Raw genomic sequence first — 22,191 nt, 5'->3', positions numbered from 1 at the left:
TTATGTAAACCTGAAATACTTTTTATTTTTTCAATATTCTAAAGTATTATAAGTACTTTTCCCTTAAAAACGAAATAACACTCAAAAATTTAATTAACATAGTATTCCTTACATGTGTGTTACTAAACCCTTAAGCTTTACTTTTTTTAAACACTTGGGACTTCCCCGGGAACAATTCATCCATTATCGTGAAACCGTCGTCCCAGGGCACGACCTTGGCTTTTATCTGAGGGTTGATAGACGACATGGTCTTCTTGATGAGGTCGTACATGGGGAAGCCTCGACGAGGAAATACGATCGCCTGTAAATGAATATTTAATACGCAAATTAGGTTAGGTTTAGAACACACTTTATCAACAGACTTCAAAAAAAAAAGGAAGATGTGCTTAGTTCGACTGAGTTTTTTTATGTGTGTACCTCGTAACTTTTTATTAGGAATCGATTTTGGGTGATCCTTATCTTATTTCAAAGCGGCTTATCGTGTGGTCCCATTTAATTTTGAACGAGATCTAACGAGTGGTTTTGAAGTTACCCAAATAGTGTTTGTTCTACCATACTTGTATAATATGTATGTATTTACTTGTATATTATAGTGATTAAGTATATGTTTATGTATAAGTATATTTGTATTTTGGTATGTATCTTTATATGTATTTTTTAATATGTAGTATGTTACATTTTTGTATATATATAAATTTTATTATCTCTTTTTTTCTTTGGTGTTTTTTTTATATTAATTTTTTTATTTTTCTTCTTAATGAATACTAATATGTTTGCCTCGCTATATGAAACACTTACTCATGACCATGGGTTGACTGGAAGAAATCTCTTTCAGAGATAAGTCCACCTTTGCCATAAACCTTACTATTATTTTATGTTTCTATATGTATTTTTGAGTGCAATAAAGTATATATAATACTTGACGACGTCAAAAAAGTCTTTTTTTTTGTAATACTCACATTTGCCGGCAAATTCGTCGCTGGGCAGTAATCGTTCCTGCCGTCCCCGCTGTAAATGTATCGCTGGTAGTTCTTCGAATCGCACCACTGCGCTAGGGCGAGCGACTTGCACAAGTTACTCGGACATCTCGGGCAAGACGTCTGGTGCATGCAGGGTTCGATGTATAGACGATCGTTCTTCCAAAACGCCCGGTTTGTTACGACTTCTTTTACTGCATCCTTGAAAGTAAATTATGGTGATTTTTAAACCGACTTCAAAAATTGAGATTTCTCTATTCGGCCGTATATATATATATATGTGTGTGTGTTTTTATATGATGATAATTTTGTTGACTATGAACCGATTTTTATGGGTTTTTTTTGTTGGAAATAAGGTATCCATAAGGTAGGGTAACATGATAAGGAAACCTGAATTTGATTATGGCATCCTAGAGCAATCGAGGGGAACTTTCGAAAATCGCAGTGGCGACTAGTACGTTTGTTAATTTTTTTCGTCTACTTACGTTGTACTACTTGTCGATGTAATTGCAGTCGGCTTTTTTGTTTGCTAGCAATAACAATTATTTAATGAATTAATTACATCCTAAAATTAATTCTCTTTTCCTGCATTGATGAAAAAAGAATTCAGAAGAAACAAATTGTTGTGTAAGCTATGACTGATTCAGAATTTAGATTTTGATGAGAAGCACTGGAAAACTACCTACCCATAAGCACCTTATGTGCCAGATAAACTATCAGCAACCAGTATAACAGGCTCTCGATTTTATTATCCAACAGATTTTTTTCGTATTACAAACTAGACCAGAAATATTTATACAGCCATTTTTTTTCGTGAATATATATATATTTTTTTAATTTTCTCTTACAGACATTGTCGTGACAATAAATAATATTAACAAAAAACCTAATTTGATACGGTCGTTCGAAAATAATGCGCGTCCATACATTACGATTTTTCATACATTACAACGATTTATTTTTACTAATATAGATCTCTCAGTCAGTTACATAATTCATAAAGATGTGTACTTAAATAAGACAGTGAGATTTCGCGGAAACTGGATAATTGAGTTAGAGCGTCACAAGGTTCACACTTACGCCATAAAACACATAATTTACATTTGTGTGCGTGGTTAAGAGTCACTAAAATTAAGGTTTTAAACAGACTTCATAAAAGGAGGGGGTTTCCAATTCCATATTATGTCAAAATAAAAAATAACTATTACCGAGGCTTCAAAAGCACGTCATTTTACATTATTATGGTTACCGGTTTTAAAAATTATTAGTTATTATGGTTACCGCCGATTTAGTGTAGATTCTACAGAGAAGAATCGAGTAAAAAATCCGTAATTACTCTTTAACATAAAACTATCAGCATAATCATCATTTCAGCCCATAAAAGTCCATTACTGGACATAGGCCTCTTCAAGTTCGCGCCAAAAATGGCGTGAACTCATGTATTTTGCCCATAGTCACCACGCTGGGCAGGCGGGTTGGTGACCGCAGGGCTGGCTTTGTCGCAGCGAAGACGCTGCTGCCCGTCTTCTGCCTGTGTATTTCATCTTTATCATTAACTAGATTTGTCCCGCGGTTTTAACCACGTTAATTTAAGAAGAGGTACTAAAATATTATATAGCCTTCCTCGATAAATGGGAATCCACTGAAAGAATTTTTCAAATCGAACCACTAGTACCTGAGATCAGCAATTATTGTTTTTTTTTTTTTTTAATAAATAAATATCACACAATACACACACGGTCGTCTGTTCCTAAGGTAAGCAATTTAATGCTTGTGTTATAGGTAACAGCCGACTGGTATAGCTACATTTTTTTTTTGATAAACATACTTATAAATAATACATATATAAATATATAAATAAATATATACATTACACCCAGACTCAGGGTGGGAATCGAACCCACAACCCCCGGAGCAGGAAGCAGGGTCACTACAAACTGCGCCAACGGGCTAGTCATACTACTAGTTTTGTGTGCTATTTGCGTTGAAAAAGATCCCAAATATATTTTTTTCTCATATATTTTCCATGTACAGACAGCGATCCGTTACATTTTTATTATATGTATATTGATTTACATTTCTTAATGATCACGATTCAGCTTGTAACATCCCACAGCTGGGCATAGGCTTCTTTCTCCATGTAGAAGGATCTCCACCACGCTTATCCACTGCGGATTGGCGGATAATATATCCCTACTGTCGATATCAAGTGAATATTATAACAAGCGGGACCGACGGCTTAACGTGCTCTCCGAGGCACGGCGGGGAGACCCACAAGGACAGACATCCAAACCGGAAAAAAATATTAGTAGATACAAATACCCATCCCGAGTGGACAACAAGGTTAAAAAAAAAATTAATAGATAAAGCTTATTACTCGGTGCAGGATTACATAGTTGATAAAGATGTGTGGACTTAGTGACGCTGTATTTCATGCAACATGTTACTAATTTTGTGCCAAAACACAGTTTATATTTTATTTTCAAAAGAGTAACTGCGGAGTTTCTTGCCGATTCATCTCTGCAGAATGTACATTCCGAATCGGTGGTAGCTTCACTTACACGGTATTTTTAAAGTTTTAATTTGACGATTCGAAAGTGCTCTTGGAGCCTATTTGAATAAAGCTATTTTTGATTTTGATTTTGATCCAAACCGCCGGTGTTTAAGCGCGTACATGGCAATTTCTTAAAAAAAAAAAAATTCTGTAATTTAACTTACTTGTAACCCGTGCTCTTTTAGCCAGTGTTTGACGAATACACTGTTCGCATCAGTCAGCACGAGCACGTCCCATCCTTCTTCATGGAGGGTTGTGATCAACTCGACGATGCCAGGGTTGGGGAGCATGGAGGCTATGCTGTCCAGGATGTCGTCCGGATGTAATCCAGCGGAGTACGCGTGTTCGAACACCTGGAAGAATTTAAAAAACGAATGTGCTTTAGACTACACGACTGAAGTAAAATTACTTCAAATCTTGATAAACATTTCCCTGCTTTTGTTAGTGGCATATGCGCAAACCGCGCGACGACAAATTTAAAAAAAAAAAAGTAAAAATTACGAAACGTAACTCTCTCTCTTTCTATCTTCACTAACTCATATCTCCCTCTCAACTTCGTTTCGTCATCCGTCAATCAATGTTATCCACAACTGATGGAGACTGGCTCAAAATGTATGTAAGCGAATACTTCCGAACGTCTAGAATCCCGAATAGTCGGAACAAACAGACAGACAGATAGTCAAAAATTGCAAAAAAATGTTATTTTGATATATGTACTGTGTATATATCCATATGAATTCAGTAAAAAAAGCGGTTATTTTAATATTACAAACAGACAATCCAATTTTATTTATTTGTAGAGATGTATAGATATCTATAATATTCTACCTATCCATGAGATTACGCGGGTGAAACCGCAACACTTGTACTAACAAAGCGCAAGGTACAAATATTCCACATTTGTACTAACAACTGTGGAATATTAGTGTCGTTAAGTCATTTCAGATTTTAAGACATGTGGTGTGATCTACATATAAATAACCTATAGACTCTCTCACATTACACATATGTGTATGTGTGCACACCTCACAAGCAATTCTTGCACTATTACGTCAGAATACGTCATTCTGCCTTAGTGCTGATTTAGGTACTCGTTTTAATACTATTAAAATGTTTTAAATCTGCGGCAATTAAGTAATGAGCTGTTAACGTCTTGACGATGATAAAATTGCGCATTAGCTTTAACAGAATTTCTCGAAAGTAAAATTTTGACGAAAAAATCTACACAATAAAAGCTTGATTTTGCAAAAATTTTGAGCTGTTGTTTTTCTTAATTCGTAACCATATTAGGAAAAATATGCAGAAGCTAATATTTCTTACCTTTATATATCTGGGGGGGGAGAGAAGGGGACTCCCCCTTCTCTCCCCTAGGCTAGATTGTGTTTATTAACCAGGCTTTTATCTATAAAATGCTTCCTAAAGTCTATACAAATAAATGGACAGCCGGTTTTTGTTTTTCGGTTATACTGCGATAGTTACTGAACCGATCGGAATAATACTAATACCATAAGATGCGGCGTGTTGCGGAGAAGATTTTGTATATGATGCGTCGGTGATTACTTATCGTGTAAAAAAATATGGACGGATAGAGTTCACTAGTATATTTATAAGACAAAACAGGGTAAATATTTATATACATGCTGTGTGGCTACGGCATTAAAGAATATAGCCACCCCATCTCTTCCCGTGGGTGTCGTAAGACGCGACTAAGGGATAACACAGTTCCCCTACTACCTTGGAACTTAAAAAGCCGACCGATGTCGGGATAACCATCCAACTGCTGGCTTTGAAATACATAGGCCGAAGACGGACAGCAGCGTCTTCGGTGCGACAGAGCTAGCCCTGCGGTCACCAACCCCAGCGTGGTGACTATGGGCAAACACATGAGTTCAAGCTATTTTTGGCGTGAACTTTTGGAGACCTATGTCCAGCAGTGGACTGTGATAGGCTGAAATGATGATGATGATGATGATGATTTATATACCAATCACAAACCGTATTTAAGAGAAATATTTCCATTGATTAAAAAATATACACACCTGAAAAAAAGACCTTGAAATCATTCGCATTTATTCCAAGTTTCAGGAAATGACGACAATGTGGCCCGAAATCTATTTTAACACCATCACAAGACATGGTGTGGGAATAAAAAAATCGCAGAATATATCTTCGGCTAAAGTTTTGGCAAATTTCCAAACTTCGGGCTTTTGGGCTGCAGTCGTTTCACACTGACCTCGTAATCTACCTAATAGTCTGCAGATACTAAGTTCAAGGCGATTTGATTTTAGATAATTCAATGGCAAAGTAATTATTTTTAGTTATGTATTTATTTATTTGTAAGATTTTAACGACACATTGGCTAGTTGTTGGTGTAATAGGTGGTAGTCGGTAACTGGCCGATGTGTACCAGATACGGGTTCGTTCTAAAATAGTTACACCAGATTTTATTCCATAATTTTGGAACTATAAATACGAAAATCGTACCAATTTCATACAGTAGATTATACATTATGTAGAAACAAATATACAGACAGACAGATGGTCAAAAGATTGTAAAAAAGTCGACAACACCATAATTCAGTGAGATGATTCAATCCCTATTTTGAAACAAATATAGCACACGTTTCCTACGCTTTTAAAAGTTATGAAATTATGAACAGACTATAAATATAAAATAATTGTGTTTGCTCGCAAACGAAAAAAACCGACTTCAATTACATCGACAAGTTTTACAAAATTTACAAATGCGCTAGACGTCACTACGATTTTTGAGGGTTCCCTCGATTTCTCTCTGATTCCATCATCAGATCCTGGTTACTTTATCATGGTACCACACTTGGGATATCTCCTTTCCAACAAAAAAAGAATTATCAAAATTCGTTCATAAACGACGAAGTTATGCCCGAACATACATATAATATATATACGGTCGAATTGAGTAACCTTCTTTGAAGTCGATTAAAAAGGTAAACAAAAAGGTAACAAAAATAAGTTTAATTTTTCAGAGACGAATTTAGCTTATTACGGCCAATGTTACGAACATTGTGAATATTTTTTTTACAGAGCAGGGACGACAGTTAAAAGTCTGTCTGATGATCCCTACGGATGGTTACTATTTTTATTCGAGTCAACTAAGCTTTCAATAATAATTTTTATTATATCACTAGCTGCCCAGACAGACTTCGTTGTGACAACAGTTAATAGGATTTTTTTTTTTTTAGTATTAAAACCTTCCGTGGGCCTTAAGGAACATACAAAAAAATAAGCCGAGCAAATTGGTCGAGCCATTCTCGAGTTATATATACGCTTAGCAACATTCATTTTTATTTATATAGGTAGAAGATTATTATAGATAGTTGAAATATTCCAATACCCAGAAGCTCGTCGTTGATCCCAGTTATGAGAGTTTTATCAGAGGATTTAGATAGACAGTGGTTGTATGTTCATTATAATATTATAATAACGATTTCCAGAATATTACAGAGGAAATTTAGGCTCTGTGCCTCAAATTGGTAAACCCATAAATGAAAGGATGTTGAGAATTCCACGTCACCCAAAACCTTCTATCTTTAACCTCTAATCTGTAGACTCAGACCTTAATAGACATATTTATTTTGTTTTTTCTTTATTTGCAATCTATTTTTTATAGGACATAATAAATTAATAGTGCCAAAAGCATGCCATACCAGTTAATCTTAGGACGTACAAAAAAGGAAGTATGTGGCGTGCGAAAGGACTCATTGAATATTTATTTCAACTCAACTGTACAACGTTTTTGCTTGTATAGATTTTTTTAACCGACTTCCAAAAAAGGAGGAGGTTCTCAATTCGACTGTATTTTTTTTATGTATGTTACATCAGAACTTTTGACCGGGTGGACCGATTTCGACAATTTTTTTTTTAATCGATAGGTGGTGTGTGTCAATTGGTCCCATTTAAATTTATTTGAGATCTAACAACTACTTTTCGAGTTATATCTAATAATGCGTTTTTACTTGACGCTTTTTTCGTCGACCTACGTTGTATTATACCGCATAGCTTTCTACTGAATGTACATCACTTCAGCCTATCGCAGTCCACTGCTGGACATAGGCCTCCCCAAGGTCGCGCCAGACATCCCGGTCTTCCGCAATCCTCATCCAGCCGACACCGGCAATCTTACGTATATCGTCGGTCCAACGGGCCGGAGGACGTCCCACACTGCGTTTGCCAAGACGCGGTCTCCACTCTAGGACCCGTCTACTCCAACGGCCATCGGTCCTGCGACACAAATGACCAGCCCACTGCCACTTCAACTTGCTAATTCTGTAGGCTACGTCGGTTACTTTCGTTCTCTCGCGGATAGTCTCATTTCTAATCCTATCTTTAAGAGAAACCCCAAGCATAGCCCGTTCCATTGCACGTTGAGCGACCCTAAACTTGTGGACCAGTCCCTTCGTCAGTGTCCACGTCTCGGCTGCGTATGTTAACACAGGCAGGACGCATTGTTCGAAGACTTTTGTTTTCAAGCATTGCGGAATCTTCGAAGTGAAGACTGAATGTACCGATTTTGATAATTATTTTTTTGTTAGAAAGGGGATATCCCTAGTGTGGTACCATGATGAGGAAATCAGGATCTGATAAAGAGATCCTAGAGAAATCGAGAGAAATTATCGAAAATCCGCAATAACTTGTTACTGGGTGTACCGATTTTGATAATTTTTAATTTAATCGAAAGCTGATGTTTATCATGTGGTCACATATAAATTTTATCGAGATCTTAAAACTACTTTTTGAGTAATCTTTGATAACGCGTAGTTACTTGACTATTTTTTCGTCGATCTACGTTGCATTACTCGTCGACGTAATTGAAGTCGGTTTTTTTCGTTTGCGAGCAAACACAATTATTAAGAATAGTGATTTTATTAATTACAAATAAAGTAGCAATAAAAAACATTACAGTGACTTAAGCGTCCCAAATACGTTACTAGGGATGCCATCGCTTAAATTACCGAAGCCACTTCTAAAAACCTGGAAATTTACGTCAAATTGGGATTCTCCCGAAAATAGTATTTTAAGAATTAATCTCGATTAAGGAAATTTTTATTTAGATTTGGGATTCGCTCTATTTTAGATATATAGGTTTGCGTTATATTTTTTTATTATATGATAAAGATACTTAATGTAATAAGTTTTATCTAACTCATAAACACTGCCCTTCTACTCAGACCAATCCAGATAAAACCTGTTGAACTTCAAAATAAAACATCCATAACCATCGTTCATTAATTTGGAAACACTACACACCTTCCACGACTAAGGTCAAGGTTAGGTCAGATCGAGGTCAGTACCGGATGGTATATATTTTTTTGTTTATTTTATTCGTTGATTTATTCGCACACCGGCATTCGACATCGTACGCTCTCAACATAAAAAATAAGTCAGTAGCATAATTATAACAACTTAAGGGTAACAATACGATCAACATTTTTACACAACTCGTGAAATTCTGATCTAACTTTCAGACTCCAATACAAATATATGAGTACTCCTTTGCCTACACATGCCGGGTAGACGGCACTCTGTTCCTCGCCCCGTCCTATCCCTCAGAGCTCGGTGCTGTCACCAATTTTCTACACGAATAACATCCCGATTCCCAGAAATAAAGCCACCAAATTAGCCGAATTCGCCGACGACACGGCAATTTCTTTACGTCAAGTACCTCGTCGAGGCTATAACTTCTCGACTCCAATCCGCGATCACCGCCCTCGGCGCGTGGCTTAGGAAATGGAGAATCGAAGTGAACCCCGAAAGGAGTGCAGGCGTGGATTTTGTCAAGCACACAAATCGCGTCTTCTGGACGAAAGGTCAAAATAATATAGCTTTACACTTTACAATTACTACATACATAGTTTACAATTGTAGGGTACTTTTAAATATCAAACAATAAATTTATTATTATTACAATATATATATAATTTTTGTTTATGTATGTTCGGGAATAACTTCGTCGTTTATGAACCGATTTTGATAATTCTTTTTTTGTTGAAAAGGAAATATCTCTGGTGTGGTACCATGATAAGGAAACCAGGATCTTATGATGGGATCCCAGAGAAATCGAGGAAAACTCGAAAATCCGCATAACTTTTTACTGGGTGTACCAATTATTATGATTTTTAATTTAATCGAAAGCCGATGTTTATCATGTAGTCACATTTAAATTTCATCGAGATCTGATTACAACTTTTGGAGTAATCTTTGATAATGTGCATTTACTTGACTATTTTTCGTCTATCTACGTTGTATTACTTGTCGTCGTCAATGAAGTCGTAATTGAAGTCGTTTTTTTTTTCATTTGCCTGCAAACACATTTATGTTCTTTCAAATCTAATCCCTGCGTTTTAGAGGACATGTAATGCACCCCCAGTATGTTATGATCACAAACATTTTATAATGATTTTTCGCCTGCTAATAAAATTGGAATCTAATCCTTAATAATCCCTATAATTAAATATTACAAATTAAAGCAATTTGTAATATTCAATTATAAAACACCAATAAGTAAATCGAGTTTATATTTAGAAACTTAATTTCTTTTTTCACCTACCCACATATTCTACACTTGTTACAAATTACTATGAGCAAAATTTAAAATAATCAAATAATTATTACTTCTAAGTTCAAGATGACGTCTGTTTATTGCCATCCATCAAGTTGTAATTATTTGTAATGAGACAACAATTACCTGTTACCAATTACTCTGAGTCATACACAAGTCATCGTATGTCATTGCTATGAATATATAATGTCATCTTTTATTTTTGGAATTGCATCAGAATATTGATTTTAACCGACTTTAAAGAAAGAAGTGTTTCTAAATTTATTTCACGATTACACCTATAACATACCACTGCTGGGCATAGGTCATTTTCTCCACATAGGAGAAGGATCTAAAGATATTTGTGTTTTTATTATGGAAAGGTAAAATAAGTCATTTTGTGAATTATATGAAAAAATTATTTATTTCTGTTTGGGATACTTTTATAAGCTAATTGAAAAAATGTAACTGTTAGGGGAAGACATTAAATGTAATTCCATTTTGAACTTGGCTCTATTGAAAATATTTTATTAAGCACAGCAGTTGTCCCCAACTCCATAATAAATATATTTTACTAGCTTTTGCCTGCGACTTTGTCCTTCAAAGATAATTACTTTGAACAAAATATATTTATGTGAGTTTACAAAACTTTTTTTTTTTAATTATAGTTAATAATTCTCCAATCGATTGGTCAAAGCAAATAAAATGATGCAATACACACCAATTGTATGCAATATTTGTGGCGAGGGCGTCTTCAGAATTTTGTAAAGGGTGGGCAGATTAAATTAAATATAAAACATTCAATAAGTAACGTAACACCAACGTAACAGAAAATATAAATTATTTTTTTTAGCTCTGCTAACCACACTACTTTAATAATAGATTGCAAAAATTTTGGCTCATCTAAAATTTAAATTATAAATCTAAAAATTCTGTAATTACTTGAGTCATAGGAGACAAATACTCCATCTTGCTTCACCGTGGATACACTTATGATTTATGGTATTTTATGTATCCTCCTTCATCCATATTCAGAGATAATAGTAATATTTTTTAAAAATTATAGAAAACTTTTTTTACAATTTTATTTGACTATTTTATTTATCTCATTATTACCGTATTACCTGAAAACCTTAATGATTGGGGAGATACTATATTTTTTTTTTAAACAGACTCAAAAATATTATTCACAAATATAGGTTATTAATTAATAAAAAATGACATACGTTACTCATGTATGGAGTCCAGTCATGACTGCCAGCTTCCCATTCGGGTGGCGGTTTTTTTTCGCGTAATCTATTAATAATCGTCGCATCGGAATCGTCGTTAACAATCGTACGGTCGAAATCAAAGACAGCTAATGATGCCATGTTTCAAAATCCGCGCGCGCACTCAGCCGCGTTCACCGATATACTGCTGAGTTCGTTCCTGATAGCGAGACAAGGTCAGGCTTTCACGAAAATTGGGGCTCTGACATAATAGTTTTGTCATGGTGAATTTTTATACAGTTTTCCGTAATAGTTCAAGGTTTTTTGAACTGACATTTTTCATTTAGTTTGACGCAATTTTGGATTTCATTTGACGTTCGTTCGGATAGTCTGCTTAAATAATGCTACAATACATTTTTGTTTCATTATTTCATAGTTTTAAATCTGATTTTATATAGTCTGTCCTTACTTTTTTTTTAGAAGATTTTAATATTTTTCACGTGAAATATTATAAACCTGTATCGTAAGTAATATATAATTTATTTCGAGGATAAGATTTATTTATTTATTTTAGCAATATTTTTTCAATTGTTTTAACTTTGTATAGCGACTAAGCTGTTTTTTTTCAAGACATTATTTTATAAATATCTTTAATTCTTTACACATTATTTACTTTACTCTTTAAGCTGTATACTCTTTACCCATCTGTGACATAAGAAAAGTAAATGTTAAATGACAGATAAGGAATTCCGACATAACCTCATATGTTAAATTTTATAAATTAATTCGTAAATTAATATAATAAATAAAAATGGCTTGTTTAAAAGTGTATTCCGTGGCCAGACTAGCGCAATACGTTACAGAATCTTCCTTAAGGACTTTAAGAACGAATATTTACAGGTAACCGTTGCGCAACTCTATCCAACCTAAAAATTTATATTTCAGTGTGATATAAAAACTTATAGGATACGCAAAACCATTTTATTTGTCACATAAAACTCGATAGTTTGTTTATTTTTTATTTTTTTTTATATAAACTACTCTCTTTTTATTTTAATTGTAATTGTAATTCGTAGAACTATTTCATCATTTTCTTCAATGAGTGTTTAATTTTTTTAAAACGGAAAACGGTATTTAATAGTATTATGACAGTACCAGACCAGTAACAGACCTAAGCAAAAATGAAAATACTTTTTTTATGTAGCACTTGACATAGTAGATACTGAGCTTTCGACTAAACCGCGTATGAGAGGCCTTCAATAAACCTAAGATTTCTAATATTCAATCAATAGTTTTCTCAGAAACAACATGTTTATTATCATTGTTTTTCAATGGGTTTTTTGAGTATGTAGCGATTCATTCTAAGTAAAAGTTAAGTGTGTGTTTCCCACCCTTATATTATGTATGAAATTTTCACCACACACTTGTCACAATAATATCTAAAATAATTGTGTGAATTTGAAACTTTATAAATTTTATTTTACTTTTATACGCACATCTCTAAAAATACCGAATACAAGAAAGAATTATAAAATTTAATGCAGTTGTTTAGAAGTTATAGCAATAGAAAAAATCAGTCAAATAGAAGCAGTTTTAACTAATAAACAACTACTTAGCTATATTTTATAAAATCTTTCACTTCAAAAACTATATCTATCAAGTCTGTCTTGTCAAAATTTCTGATCATGTGCGGTAACTGTGTTCTAGACGATTCATGTCAAATGATGTGGATATGTTTGATTAAATATATTATAATATTTTATAAGTTCTTCTTCTTCTTTTTTAAAGACTATGGCTCCATCAGCTTTTCGCCGATGATTTTGCCAATGACAAGTACCTACTGAAAGTGTATAAGTCCGGAAACGATTTTATAAGTTATATATGAATATTTTATAAATGTGTGATGTGTTGATGTGACATGCCGTGTGTCTGATGTGTGTTGCTACATGACATAAATATAATATACGTAAATAAAAAATGAATGCTAGGTAGCCTGCACTGTAATTTAATTCCATTTATAAACCTATCTTATCCCTAAATTGAAGTTAGTGACCATGAACTTGAAAACATTATGGTTGTTATATAAAACTTGTTAACGAATTAGCTTAACCTCTTATCAAGTTCAAAGTACATAATTAATAAGATATTCAAATATTATGATTATATCATTGTAGCTTCTTCTAGATAATCGTTTTTGCTCATAAACGAAACAAAAAAAAACCAACTTCAGTTACGTCGACCAGTAATACAACGTAGGTAAACGAAAAAATAGTCAAGTAAATACGTATTATTACAAATAACTCAAAAAGTACTCATCAGATCTATCAGAAAAGAAATAACAATTAAGTAGTAATAGAAATGTTAAGTTTTTTCTTCCTAATTTCAGAGGGACAGTGTGTAAATACAGCACAGAAGAGAAGACTGCAGAGTCAGAGGCTAATAATAAAAACCTTCCAGCCTCTATTGAAGAGTGTCACAAACAGATCGAAGCTCTGACCACAGAAGTCAGCTCACTTAAGGAACAGATAAAGGACTATGATGTTAGTATAGATTTCAACTGGAAATTTTACTCCTAAATTATCTCAATCTGATTTGAGCGGAAATCGAACCACCAATTGCCCGTGTTAAGGCAACTACTAGACCACCACCAGTACACCATTTATCCATTTACAATTGTTCAAGCCAGTTTCGAATTTTTGTCTATAACAACCCAATTAGCAATTTATTTATTTATTTATATAGATATATAATTTAAAAAATAATTGCATTATGACTTGCATTATTTTTAATTTATTAATTACTAGCTTTTACCCGCGGCTTCGCTAGCATTTTTTTTTAATAAAAAGGATCCTATGCTACTTCTAATACCTCCAAGAATGCGTGTACAAAGTTTCATGACAATCGGTTGAGTAGTTTTCGTGTGAAAGCATGACAAACAAACTTACGTTCACATTTATAATATTAGTAGAGATTTTTCTGTATTGTTTGTGCTGTGATAAATTTTAGAAATAATCAAGAGCGGCTTAATTGATTCTGCTCAATTTTCCTTACACCACATAGAAGATTCTTGTAAAATGAAATATTAAGTAAATTAAATATAAAATTTTAAACAAAAAAAAACGAGTGTGCTTAAGACCACACGACCGAAGTAAAACTTACGAAACGTAACTCTCTCTTTCTACCTTCACTAACTTATATCTCCCTCTCAACATCCGTTTGCCTCCCCCGATCACACTTTTCGTAACGCTCGCGTCACGCATTCATCAGCTTACTCCCCAAGTCAAACGTGCGTAAAGTTTTACTTCAAAAGAAGTAGCTATAACAGTTACCTGTTACCTATAACGTAAGCAGTTGCTTACCATTGCTTTTTTTTTGTGTTACCTCATTACTTAATTGGGTGGACCGATTTCGATAGTTTTTTTTTTCAAAATTTTATAAAACGAAAAAAATATTTAAACGTCACACATTCAAATGTTTGCCAAGTAAGAACTATGACTGTCAGGTTAGTAAGATAATAATAATAGAAATGCTACTATTCCAGGATAAATACAAACGAGCATTGGCAGACGGTGAGAATGTGCGAAGGAGGATGTTAAAACAAGTAGAAGATGCAAAATCTTTCGCCATTCAGAGCTTCTGCAAGGATTTGTTAGATGTAAGCTTACTATGGACATACTTATCAATTTTTTTTAAATTTTATGTCTGCGAGTCAGTCTGTACAACCCAATGCTGGGCATAGGCCACTTTTACCACGTGAGAACACTGCTCCAATGCGGATATTCCCTATTATGACTATTGGTTGTGGAGGTCCGACAGCTTAACCTAAAAGACAGAGACGTAACAAGAGAAGTACAAATACAAATATCCACTCCGAGTGGGAATCGAACCAGATAACCGCTAGTGTTTTGGCGCGTACATGGCGCACCACGACACTTGAGTCGTTGTTAACAAATTAGAAAGAGATAATAATTGTTTGCATTGCTATCTGTAAATTCAGAGCAAGTTTAATGTTCCAGGTAGCGGACACACTGTCGGTGGCAGCGGAGAGCGTCCCCGAGGGGGTGGAGGGGGAGGGCGCGCCCGCGGCGCTGCGCTCGCTGCGGGACGGGCTCCAGCTCACCAGGGCCCAGCTGCAGCAGGTGTGTTGACTTGTTTATTTTATATTGGTTCTGATGTAATTCAAATAATCCTGCTATATATAATCTGTATCTTCCATCCATGTAATATGTACTCTGTGGTATGTCTCTTCCTTATTCTATTCTATGACTATTACAACTTTTCTCTCAAGAAATTTTACTCATATTTTGCAACTAAAACGTTATTTTCATTCACAAATACAGCAGGTTCAATTTTTCACTATAAACAAAACAGAAGGATTAAATAATGTGCATTGTTAATGAGTCATGGGCATTCGTGAGTTGTCAGGAGATAACACGTGCTGTACCAACTTTTTTGTGTTTTCTTAGCTAAGTTTATTGAAATCAATGATATTAAACTGTTATTGGCAAAAACGTGGAATTGAACAACAACTTCAAGTAGCCGCGGCTGAACCCACTGTTGTACTGTCAAAACCGGATCTTGTCTCCGGACTTTTGTAATTCACTTTTAGCACTTGTCATTGGCGAAAGGCTAATGGAGTCATCTAAAGCTGAGAAGTCTGTAAAGAAAAAGAAGAAAATAATAATAGAATACAGAAAAAAAAAATCTCAGAAGACAGTCTATGGTGAACTTGTCAAGAAAAATACAGCACTTATTTTACACACAAAGGTCGACAAACAAACGTATGACTCGCCTGATGGTTAGCGATTACCGTCGTTTATAGACTCCTACATCGCATCCCAGGAATTCTGGTCACCTTACTCTCCACAGGAACACAACACTGCTTGAAAGCAGTATTAGTTAGCTCTGATCTTCTGAGAGAGATTTTGAGTATCATTGAGTCATTGAGTGATCAGCCCTACCTCAGTGCTGACATGAAGCATACGGTCTAAGCGGAGGTGGGATCTCACTAGAAGAAACCCTTAGGAGGAATGTCCTTTCTTCCATCAACACTTGTGTGCTCATTACCAGGTGGCCCATTCTATCATTACAAACAATAAAACAACATTAATTATGTATGCATAATGAAATATTAATACTTATTGTAATAATTTAGCATAAAATGTTGACATCCTCCGCGATACATTTTCCTCTTTCTTCTTTTTTTTCCTCCAGGCTAAGATTGTCATTGCTCATCAGATTATTTGCATGTCTTAACCAGACTTGAGGTTCAAACAATGCATAATGCACTTGGGACATAGCTTTTTTTATTTTTCATTCATTAAAAATATACATAAAAGCAAAAAGGAACTTTGTGTCTACTAATTTTATAAAACTGTAAAATTTGTTGAAACGCGCTAATTTCAGGAATTACTAGTTTTAATTCCAGTCTATCACCGAGGAAGGCTTTAGACATTTTTTTTTTAATCAAATTAAAGCGTGTGAAACCACTTAACACAGTTTATTACATATTTATCTGCAGGTGTTTAGCAGACACGGTTTAGTGGCAGTGTCGCCGTTAAGAGAGAAGTTCGACCCCAACTTACACGAAGCGCTCTTCCAACAGGTAACACTATTAATGCACTTTGCAAAACTATATTTATCAGTAAGTAATTTTCGAAAGAGGTCACACTCTATTTTTTTTTTTTTTTTTTTATTGGTACCAGTTTGTTTTCTATTAAACCAAGTCTTATGTAAATTCCTAAGTCATGATTTTAAGTTTGTCCCTATTTTAAAGCGACTACTACTTACTAACATTAAAAACTTACTGCATAAATAAATTGTTAAAATTTCAGCTCCATTCCAATTGTCACACTTTATTTCAGAATGCTATTACATATAATATGTGCTCTATTTTATTATAATTTTGCAGTAAATAATGTGTTATCAATTTAAAAATAAATAATAAAATAATAATAATAACACTCAGAAATATTTCTAACTGATTTTTATCTTTATTTATTATTACTGAATTATGACACTTGGAATTAAAAAACATATTACATTCGACAATATTTTTAAGAGATTTTACTTGCATATGTAGGTAGTGGAAGTATAATTTGTAATTTTCATATGTATACTTAGGGCTTGTTTTACCATTTACCGTTAACTCTATTTGGCAGATAACGATATCCGACGGAAAAAAGTTTATGATATATTATTATTGTTTTCTAATGTTTAATCGAATTGCACTCATTATAATAAAACAACTTTATCGGATTTTATCGCGGTTTATTGGGTTTTTTTACATGTCCGACGTTTCCCCCGTCCTCCCGTGACCATGGTTGCTTGTAAAGTATCCGAAACGTCGGGCATGTAAAAACCCAATAAGATGCGATAAAATCCGAAAAAAGTTGTTTCATTATATTATATTATTGTTTTTAGTGTGGTGACAATGGGCATAACACATGAGTTGACGTTATTTTTGGCGTAAACTTGTGGAGGCCTATGTCCATAGCAGTGGACTGTATAGGCTGTAATGATGATGATGATGATGATTGATTTTAGCCACCGAAATCCACTGTACTTTTGGAAAATTTCTATTTACAATTGTGTGTCTAAAAGTTATAGATTATAAATTGAGACGAAACAGGTTCTGACGGCCTATTCTACACCTCCTGCTGTTAAAGTCTATCCGTAACTTATTTGCAGGATAAACTTCCGTAACAGGTGAAACAGGCCCGTATGTGTATAATTTGTAATTCAATGCGTATACTAAATGTATAATTTGCAATGTCACAGGAGGTCGAAGGCGCCGAACCTGGCACAGTGGTAACAGTGAGCAAAGTCGGATACAAACTGCACGAGAGGTGTGTGAGACCGGCCCTTGTGGGAGTCGCTAAGGGTTCCTCCTAGTGTGAATGAACTTTATATTGTGCACTTGAATAAACGTTGACTGGACTTGACTTTTATTTTTAGAGTCAGTTTCACAGATTGTCGATAACACTATTTGATTAGTATCTTACAGATAAAGCTTTGATATAACTAACGAATTTCACTAAAGTTGTTTATTAATCAATGAGAAACAGTTTGTAATTCCTGCTCTTAATGTCTATTCGTAACTTATCTCCAATACAAATTTTATCAACAATAAGTGAAAGCGGCCCTTAAAGCATCAAGATGTACCAATTAAACTAAAAACTTATGTTAAAATAAGTGCTTAGTAGGTATCATTATTATTATGAAGGAGCTGGTGAATAAAATATAACAATTTATACTAATTTCATGAAATAAATAAATAATCTTAACAATTAACATACACGTTGTCTGTTCCTAAGCTCATATTTACATTTTTTTTATGTACTTGTACGTACGTATTGATATATGTATATTGATGATTTTATTGTATAGCGTGCGTAAGTGAATAAATAAAAATTATCGAAAATTTTACAGCAGCATAAGACTATGTATATAACTTTTAAGCATGTCTAAAATTTTTTTTCTTAAAATATTAAAAAAAAAATTAGAACATAAATAATAATTGTAAGTAGGTACACTTTACTCTCCAGTTCCTTCATTTTAAAATGTTAACAATCAATATTTTTTTAAATGAAGAGGCGTGAGAGCGTTGATTGAATTTTTAATTATACTTTTTCGTGAATGGATAATTTACAATTCAGTAAAACACGAATACTGGACTTACAAAATTGCGATGTACATTCCGCTTCCAAGATACTATTCACGTTTATTTATTATTTTTATTACATTTTCTTTTCCTTTAATAATTAACACACACACATACAAGTACCTATATTATTCGATTTTAAAATAGTTAAACTTACGCCCATGCAGGTACTTTTCTTTGTTTTGACCACCTATAATGGCAGTAATTGCCCAAGTTGGTCCCAAATGTGAAAAATAGCAATATTACAGAAGGTTTTTAAGAAAATTTGTTATAATTTAATGCATTTGTTTTTTTTTACCCGTATATCAGGGGTCTCACATTATATCACGTACTTTTTTTTGTCATAGTTGTTCTATTCTTTAAATGTTACAATAATATTCTTTATATAATTATATATGGTTGTATATTTAAAATATAATTTTCTTTCGATATGTTCAAAAAAATTAAAAATAAAATAGCGCCCAAAAGTTTTCTACGAATAAAAAAAATTGGCGCGAAATGAATGATGAAAAAGATGGCGTTTATTTTCAACAATTTACGTCAAAATAGTTCGGTTTTTAAGTTTCGAAAAAGGGACTCCCTTTTTATAAAACGTCGGAAAAGGGTTTTAAATATAAATATTTATGAATTTTGCAGTTCATAGTAATAATAGTAATAAAAAAAAAATAGATTTGTTTTTTATTCCAAAATATTGGTTCGTAGTGTGTAGTCTGTTAGTGTGTATGCTGATGTGCGCGGGTGAATGTAATAGAAAATAAATTGGATTATTGTTGATATTTTGTTTTATTTAACACTATCTGGCGAACACCGTGCCGCCAATTATTGTGAATATATCTATTATTAATTTGTTAATTTTCGTTTATACAAACCTTTTCTTAACGATAAACTTGGTGTAGTCGTTCGTAAGGCGTTCATGCATTTTTAGGGATTCATTCTTATTAAGCAATCCTGAGCCAGAATTTTACATATATTCTGACATACATAACCCAACCAATAAGAATATAGTTACTATAGGTTTATTCAGTTTTTATTCCGTTTGACTTTGCACGGATATCATCACGCTTTCGTCTTACTACCTCCACCAAAGAGTATAATAATAAAATACGGAGACCTCCACATTTCAGACCATACTTATACTAATAGTACTTTATCGTTGGACCGACGATTTACATAAGATTGCCGGTAATGGCTGGATGAGGATTGCGGAAAACCGGGATGTTTGGCTCGAACTTGGGTAGGACTGCGATAGGCTGAACTGACTGACTACTTGATGGAAAATTAATAATAATTAATAAACGCTTCACACTCAACGGCCTCCAGTAGGATTTTCTCCTGTGTCGGGGGTCCGGATATACACACAATATAAATATACAAACACAACGCCCAGACCACGACAAACATCTATATGGCCGATACAATTGTCTGTCGTGAGCGGGAATCGAACCCGCGACCGCCAGCGCAACAGCCAGTGTTATGACCGCTGCGCCAACGCGTCGTAATATTATGTATGTGTCAGTCTTCGGTCAAAGAAAATTCTGAGAGAAACAAAGTCCTTATAAAAACAGGATTCTCATACTTCCTCAAAATACATATAGTAATTAAAAATTTTCGTGCTTGCACGATTATACGAATAACTTATTGAAGACGTAATTTTAGCTCCAAATTACCAGGTTTATAAAGTAAAAAACAAAAAATTTACGTCTTTAGTTAAAATTTTATTAAATAAAAAACGGTATTATCTTACACATAATTTTATTTCTCGTACACAGCACTATCACTTAAGTCCTGACTTTTGCTCGACTTACAGACCGTTGCAATACACCATCTAACTTTACTTACTAGAAATTGGATTTCGACAAGACGAAAAAAGGTTGTCAAACTTTTTTTGGAAAAGTTGTCAAACTTTTTACAACTCATCAAAATTGTTATTTTTAGTAAGAAAAATCAATTAACATATATTATAACTGTCCTCTAACCCACGGTGACAGACTTAAATTTATTAATACAACTTATCTTATAGAATTTTCTAGATAAACTAGCGATCTAGTTATTTGTGTTCGTTAAAATTGTACAAAACGTGTTATTATTACATACTTTTAATAATTCGTAGTAATTACCCTATTAACATAAAATACATATTTTGTTGAAATAGGTTCAAAATTTTATTAATTCTATCCACCCATTTAATAATATTGTTGATACAACATAACCTTTACACAATAAACTTAGATAGCACTTCTCAAATTACTTCTATCGGGTCCTGAAACTTCTCAAATTACTTCTGTCAGGTCCAAGAATGAGAATAAATAACTTTAAACGAATTTTTTTTTTCAATATTATGTGCAAAATTATGACGACGCATTGGCGCAACGGTTACAGCCATGGATTGTATCTGTTGCGCTGGCGGTTGCGGGTTCGATCCCCACACATGACAAAATTTTGTATTGGCCATACAAGTGTTTGCCGTGGTCTGGGTGTTTGGGCAGTCCTTGTGGGTCTCCCCACCGTGCCTCGGAGGGCACGTTAAGCCGTCTGTCCCTGTCGTTATCATATACACATGATAGCGATCGTTACTCGTAGTAGGGAATACATCCGCCAACCCGCATTGGAGCAAAGTGGTGGATTAAGCTCTGATCCTTCTCCTACATGGGGAAAGAGGCCTACGCCCAGTAGTGGGATATTACAGGCTGAAGCGTGCAAAATTAAACTATATACTTTCTTTCCGGTTAGTATGTCTGTCTTTGTGGATCTCCCCACCATGCCTCGGAGAGCATGTTAAGCTGTTGGTCCCGGTTGTTATCATAAATACGTGATAGTAATCGTTTCTCAATCGTTGATATCTTTCTCCTACATAGCGAAAAAGGTCTATGCCCAACAATTGGATATTACGGGACGAATGCGTATGCCTTTTTGCGTGTATATAACTATTTTAGTATTTTTGAAGTTATTTCAAATAAAGCAATATAAAAATTTCAAAATGTCTAGAATGACGTAGGCTATATTAAGGCAAATTCTATGCATCAGCAATAGTCCTAGAATATCTAGGTAGATAATTAAGGTTGACTGCTTTCTTACACATCAACCAAATATAATACTAAAATTACAATAATGAAATATGTTGAAACTTCTATGGAATACCATTTTGCATTACTATGTTACAATTTTCATATTTTTTGACTTTCACAAGTCGGAAGTCAATTATCAATACTAGT

General features: G+C 34.0%; 2 protein-coding genes across 2 annotated transcripts; one reads left to right on the top strand and one right to left on the bottom strand.

The window, feature by feature from the left end:
* On the bottom strand, nt 1-11,636 carry LOC123666751 (pyridoxal phosphate phosphatase PHOSPHO2-like). Its single transcript, XM_045600806.1, has 4 exons — nt 11,335-11,636; nt 3,696-3,884; nt 960-1,178; nt 1-301 (listed from the first exon to the last, which is right to left on the bottom strand). Exons 1-4 carry the CDS (start codon nt 11,476-11,478, stop codon nt 131-133), a joined length of 723 nt encoding a protein of 240 aa, XP_045456762.1. The 5' UTR covers nt 11,479-11,636; the 3' UTR covers nt 1-130.
* Nucleotides 11,637-12,058: 422 nt separating this feature from the next.
* LOC123666752 (grpE protein homolog, mitochondrial) lies at nt 12,059-18,260 on the top strand. The gene is made up of 6 exons (XM_045600807.1): nt 12,059-12,216; nt 13,703-13,856; nt 14,858-14,971; nt 15,333-15,455; nt 16,838-16,921; nt 18,097-18,260. Exons 1-6 carry the CDS (start codon nt 12,128-12,130, stop codon nt 18,208-18,210), a joined length of 678 nt encoding a protein of 225 aa, XP_045456763.1. The 5' UTR covers nt 12,059-12,127; the 3' UTR covers nt 18,211-18,260.
* Nucleotides 18,261-22,191: the final 3,931 nt, after the last annotated feature.

Source organism: Melitaea cinxia, chromosome 27 (assembly GCF_905220565.1).
Source record: "Melitaea cinxia chromosome 27, ilMelCinx1.1, whole genome shotgun sequence".
Taxonomy (NCBI): Eukaryota; Metazoa; Arthropoda; class Insecta; order Lepidoptera; family Nymphalidae; genus Melitaea; species Melitaea cinxia.
Note: the sequence above shows the minus strand (reverse complement) of the source record. Positions and strands in the feature narration are given on the sequence as shown.

Excerpts from the sequence above, each read along its gene's own strand:
- LOC123666752 (XM_045600807.1), top strand. The coding sequence starts at position 12,128 with ATGGCTTGTTTAAAAGTGTATTCCGTGGCCAGACTAGCGCAATACGTT. Across the intron at positions 12,217-13,702 it reads TTAAGAACGAATATTTACAG|AGGGACAGTGTGTAAATACA; the intron begins GTAACCGTTGCG and ends TCCTAATTTCAG. Across the intron at positions 16,922-18,096 it reads ACGAAGCGCTCTTCCAACAG|GAGGTCGAAGGCGCCGAACC; the intron begins GTAACACTATTA and ends GCAATGTCACAG.
- LOC123666751 (XM_045600806.1), bottom strand. The coding sequence starts at position 11,478 with ATGGCATCATTAGCTGTCTTTGATTTCGACCGTACGATTGTTAACGAC. Across the intron at positions 3,885-11,334 it reads GGACTCCATACATGAGTAAC|GTGTTCGAACACGCGTACTC; the intron begins GTATGTCATTTT and ends AAATTCTTCCAG. Across the intron at positions 302-959 it reads CGACGAATTTGCCGGCAAAT|GCGATCGTATTTCCTCGTCG; the intron begins GTGAGTATTACA and ends ATTCATTTACAG.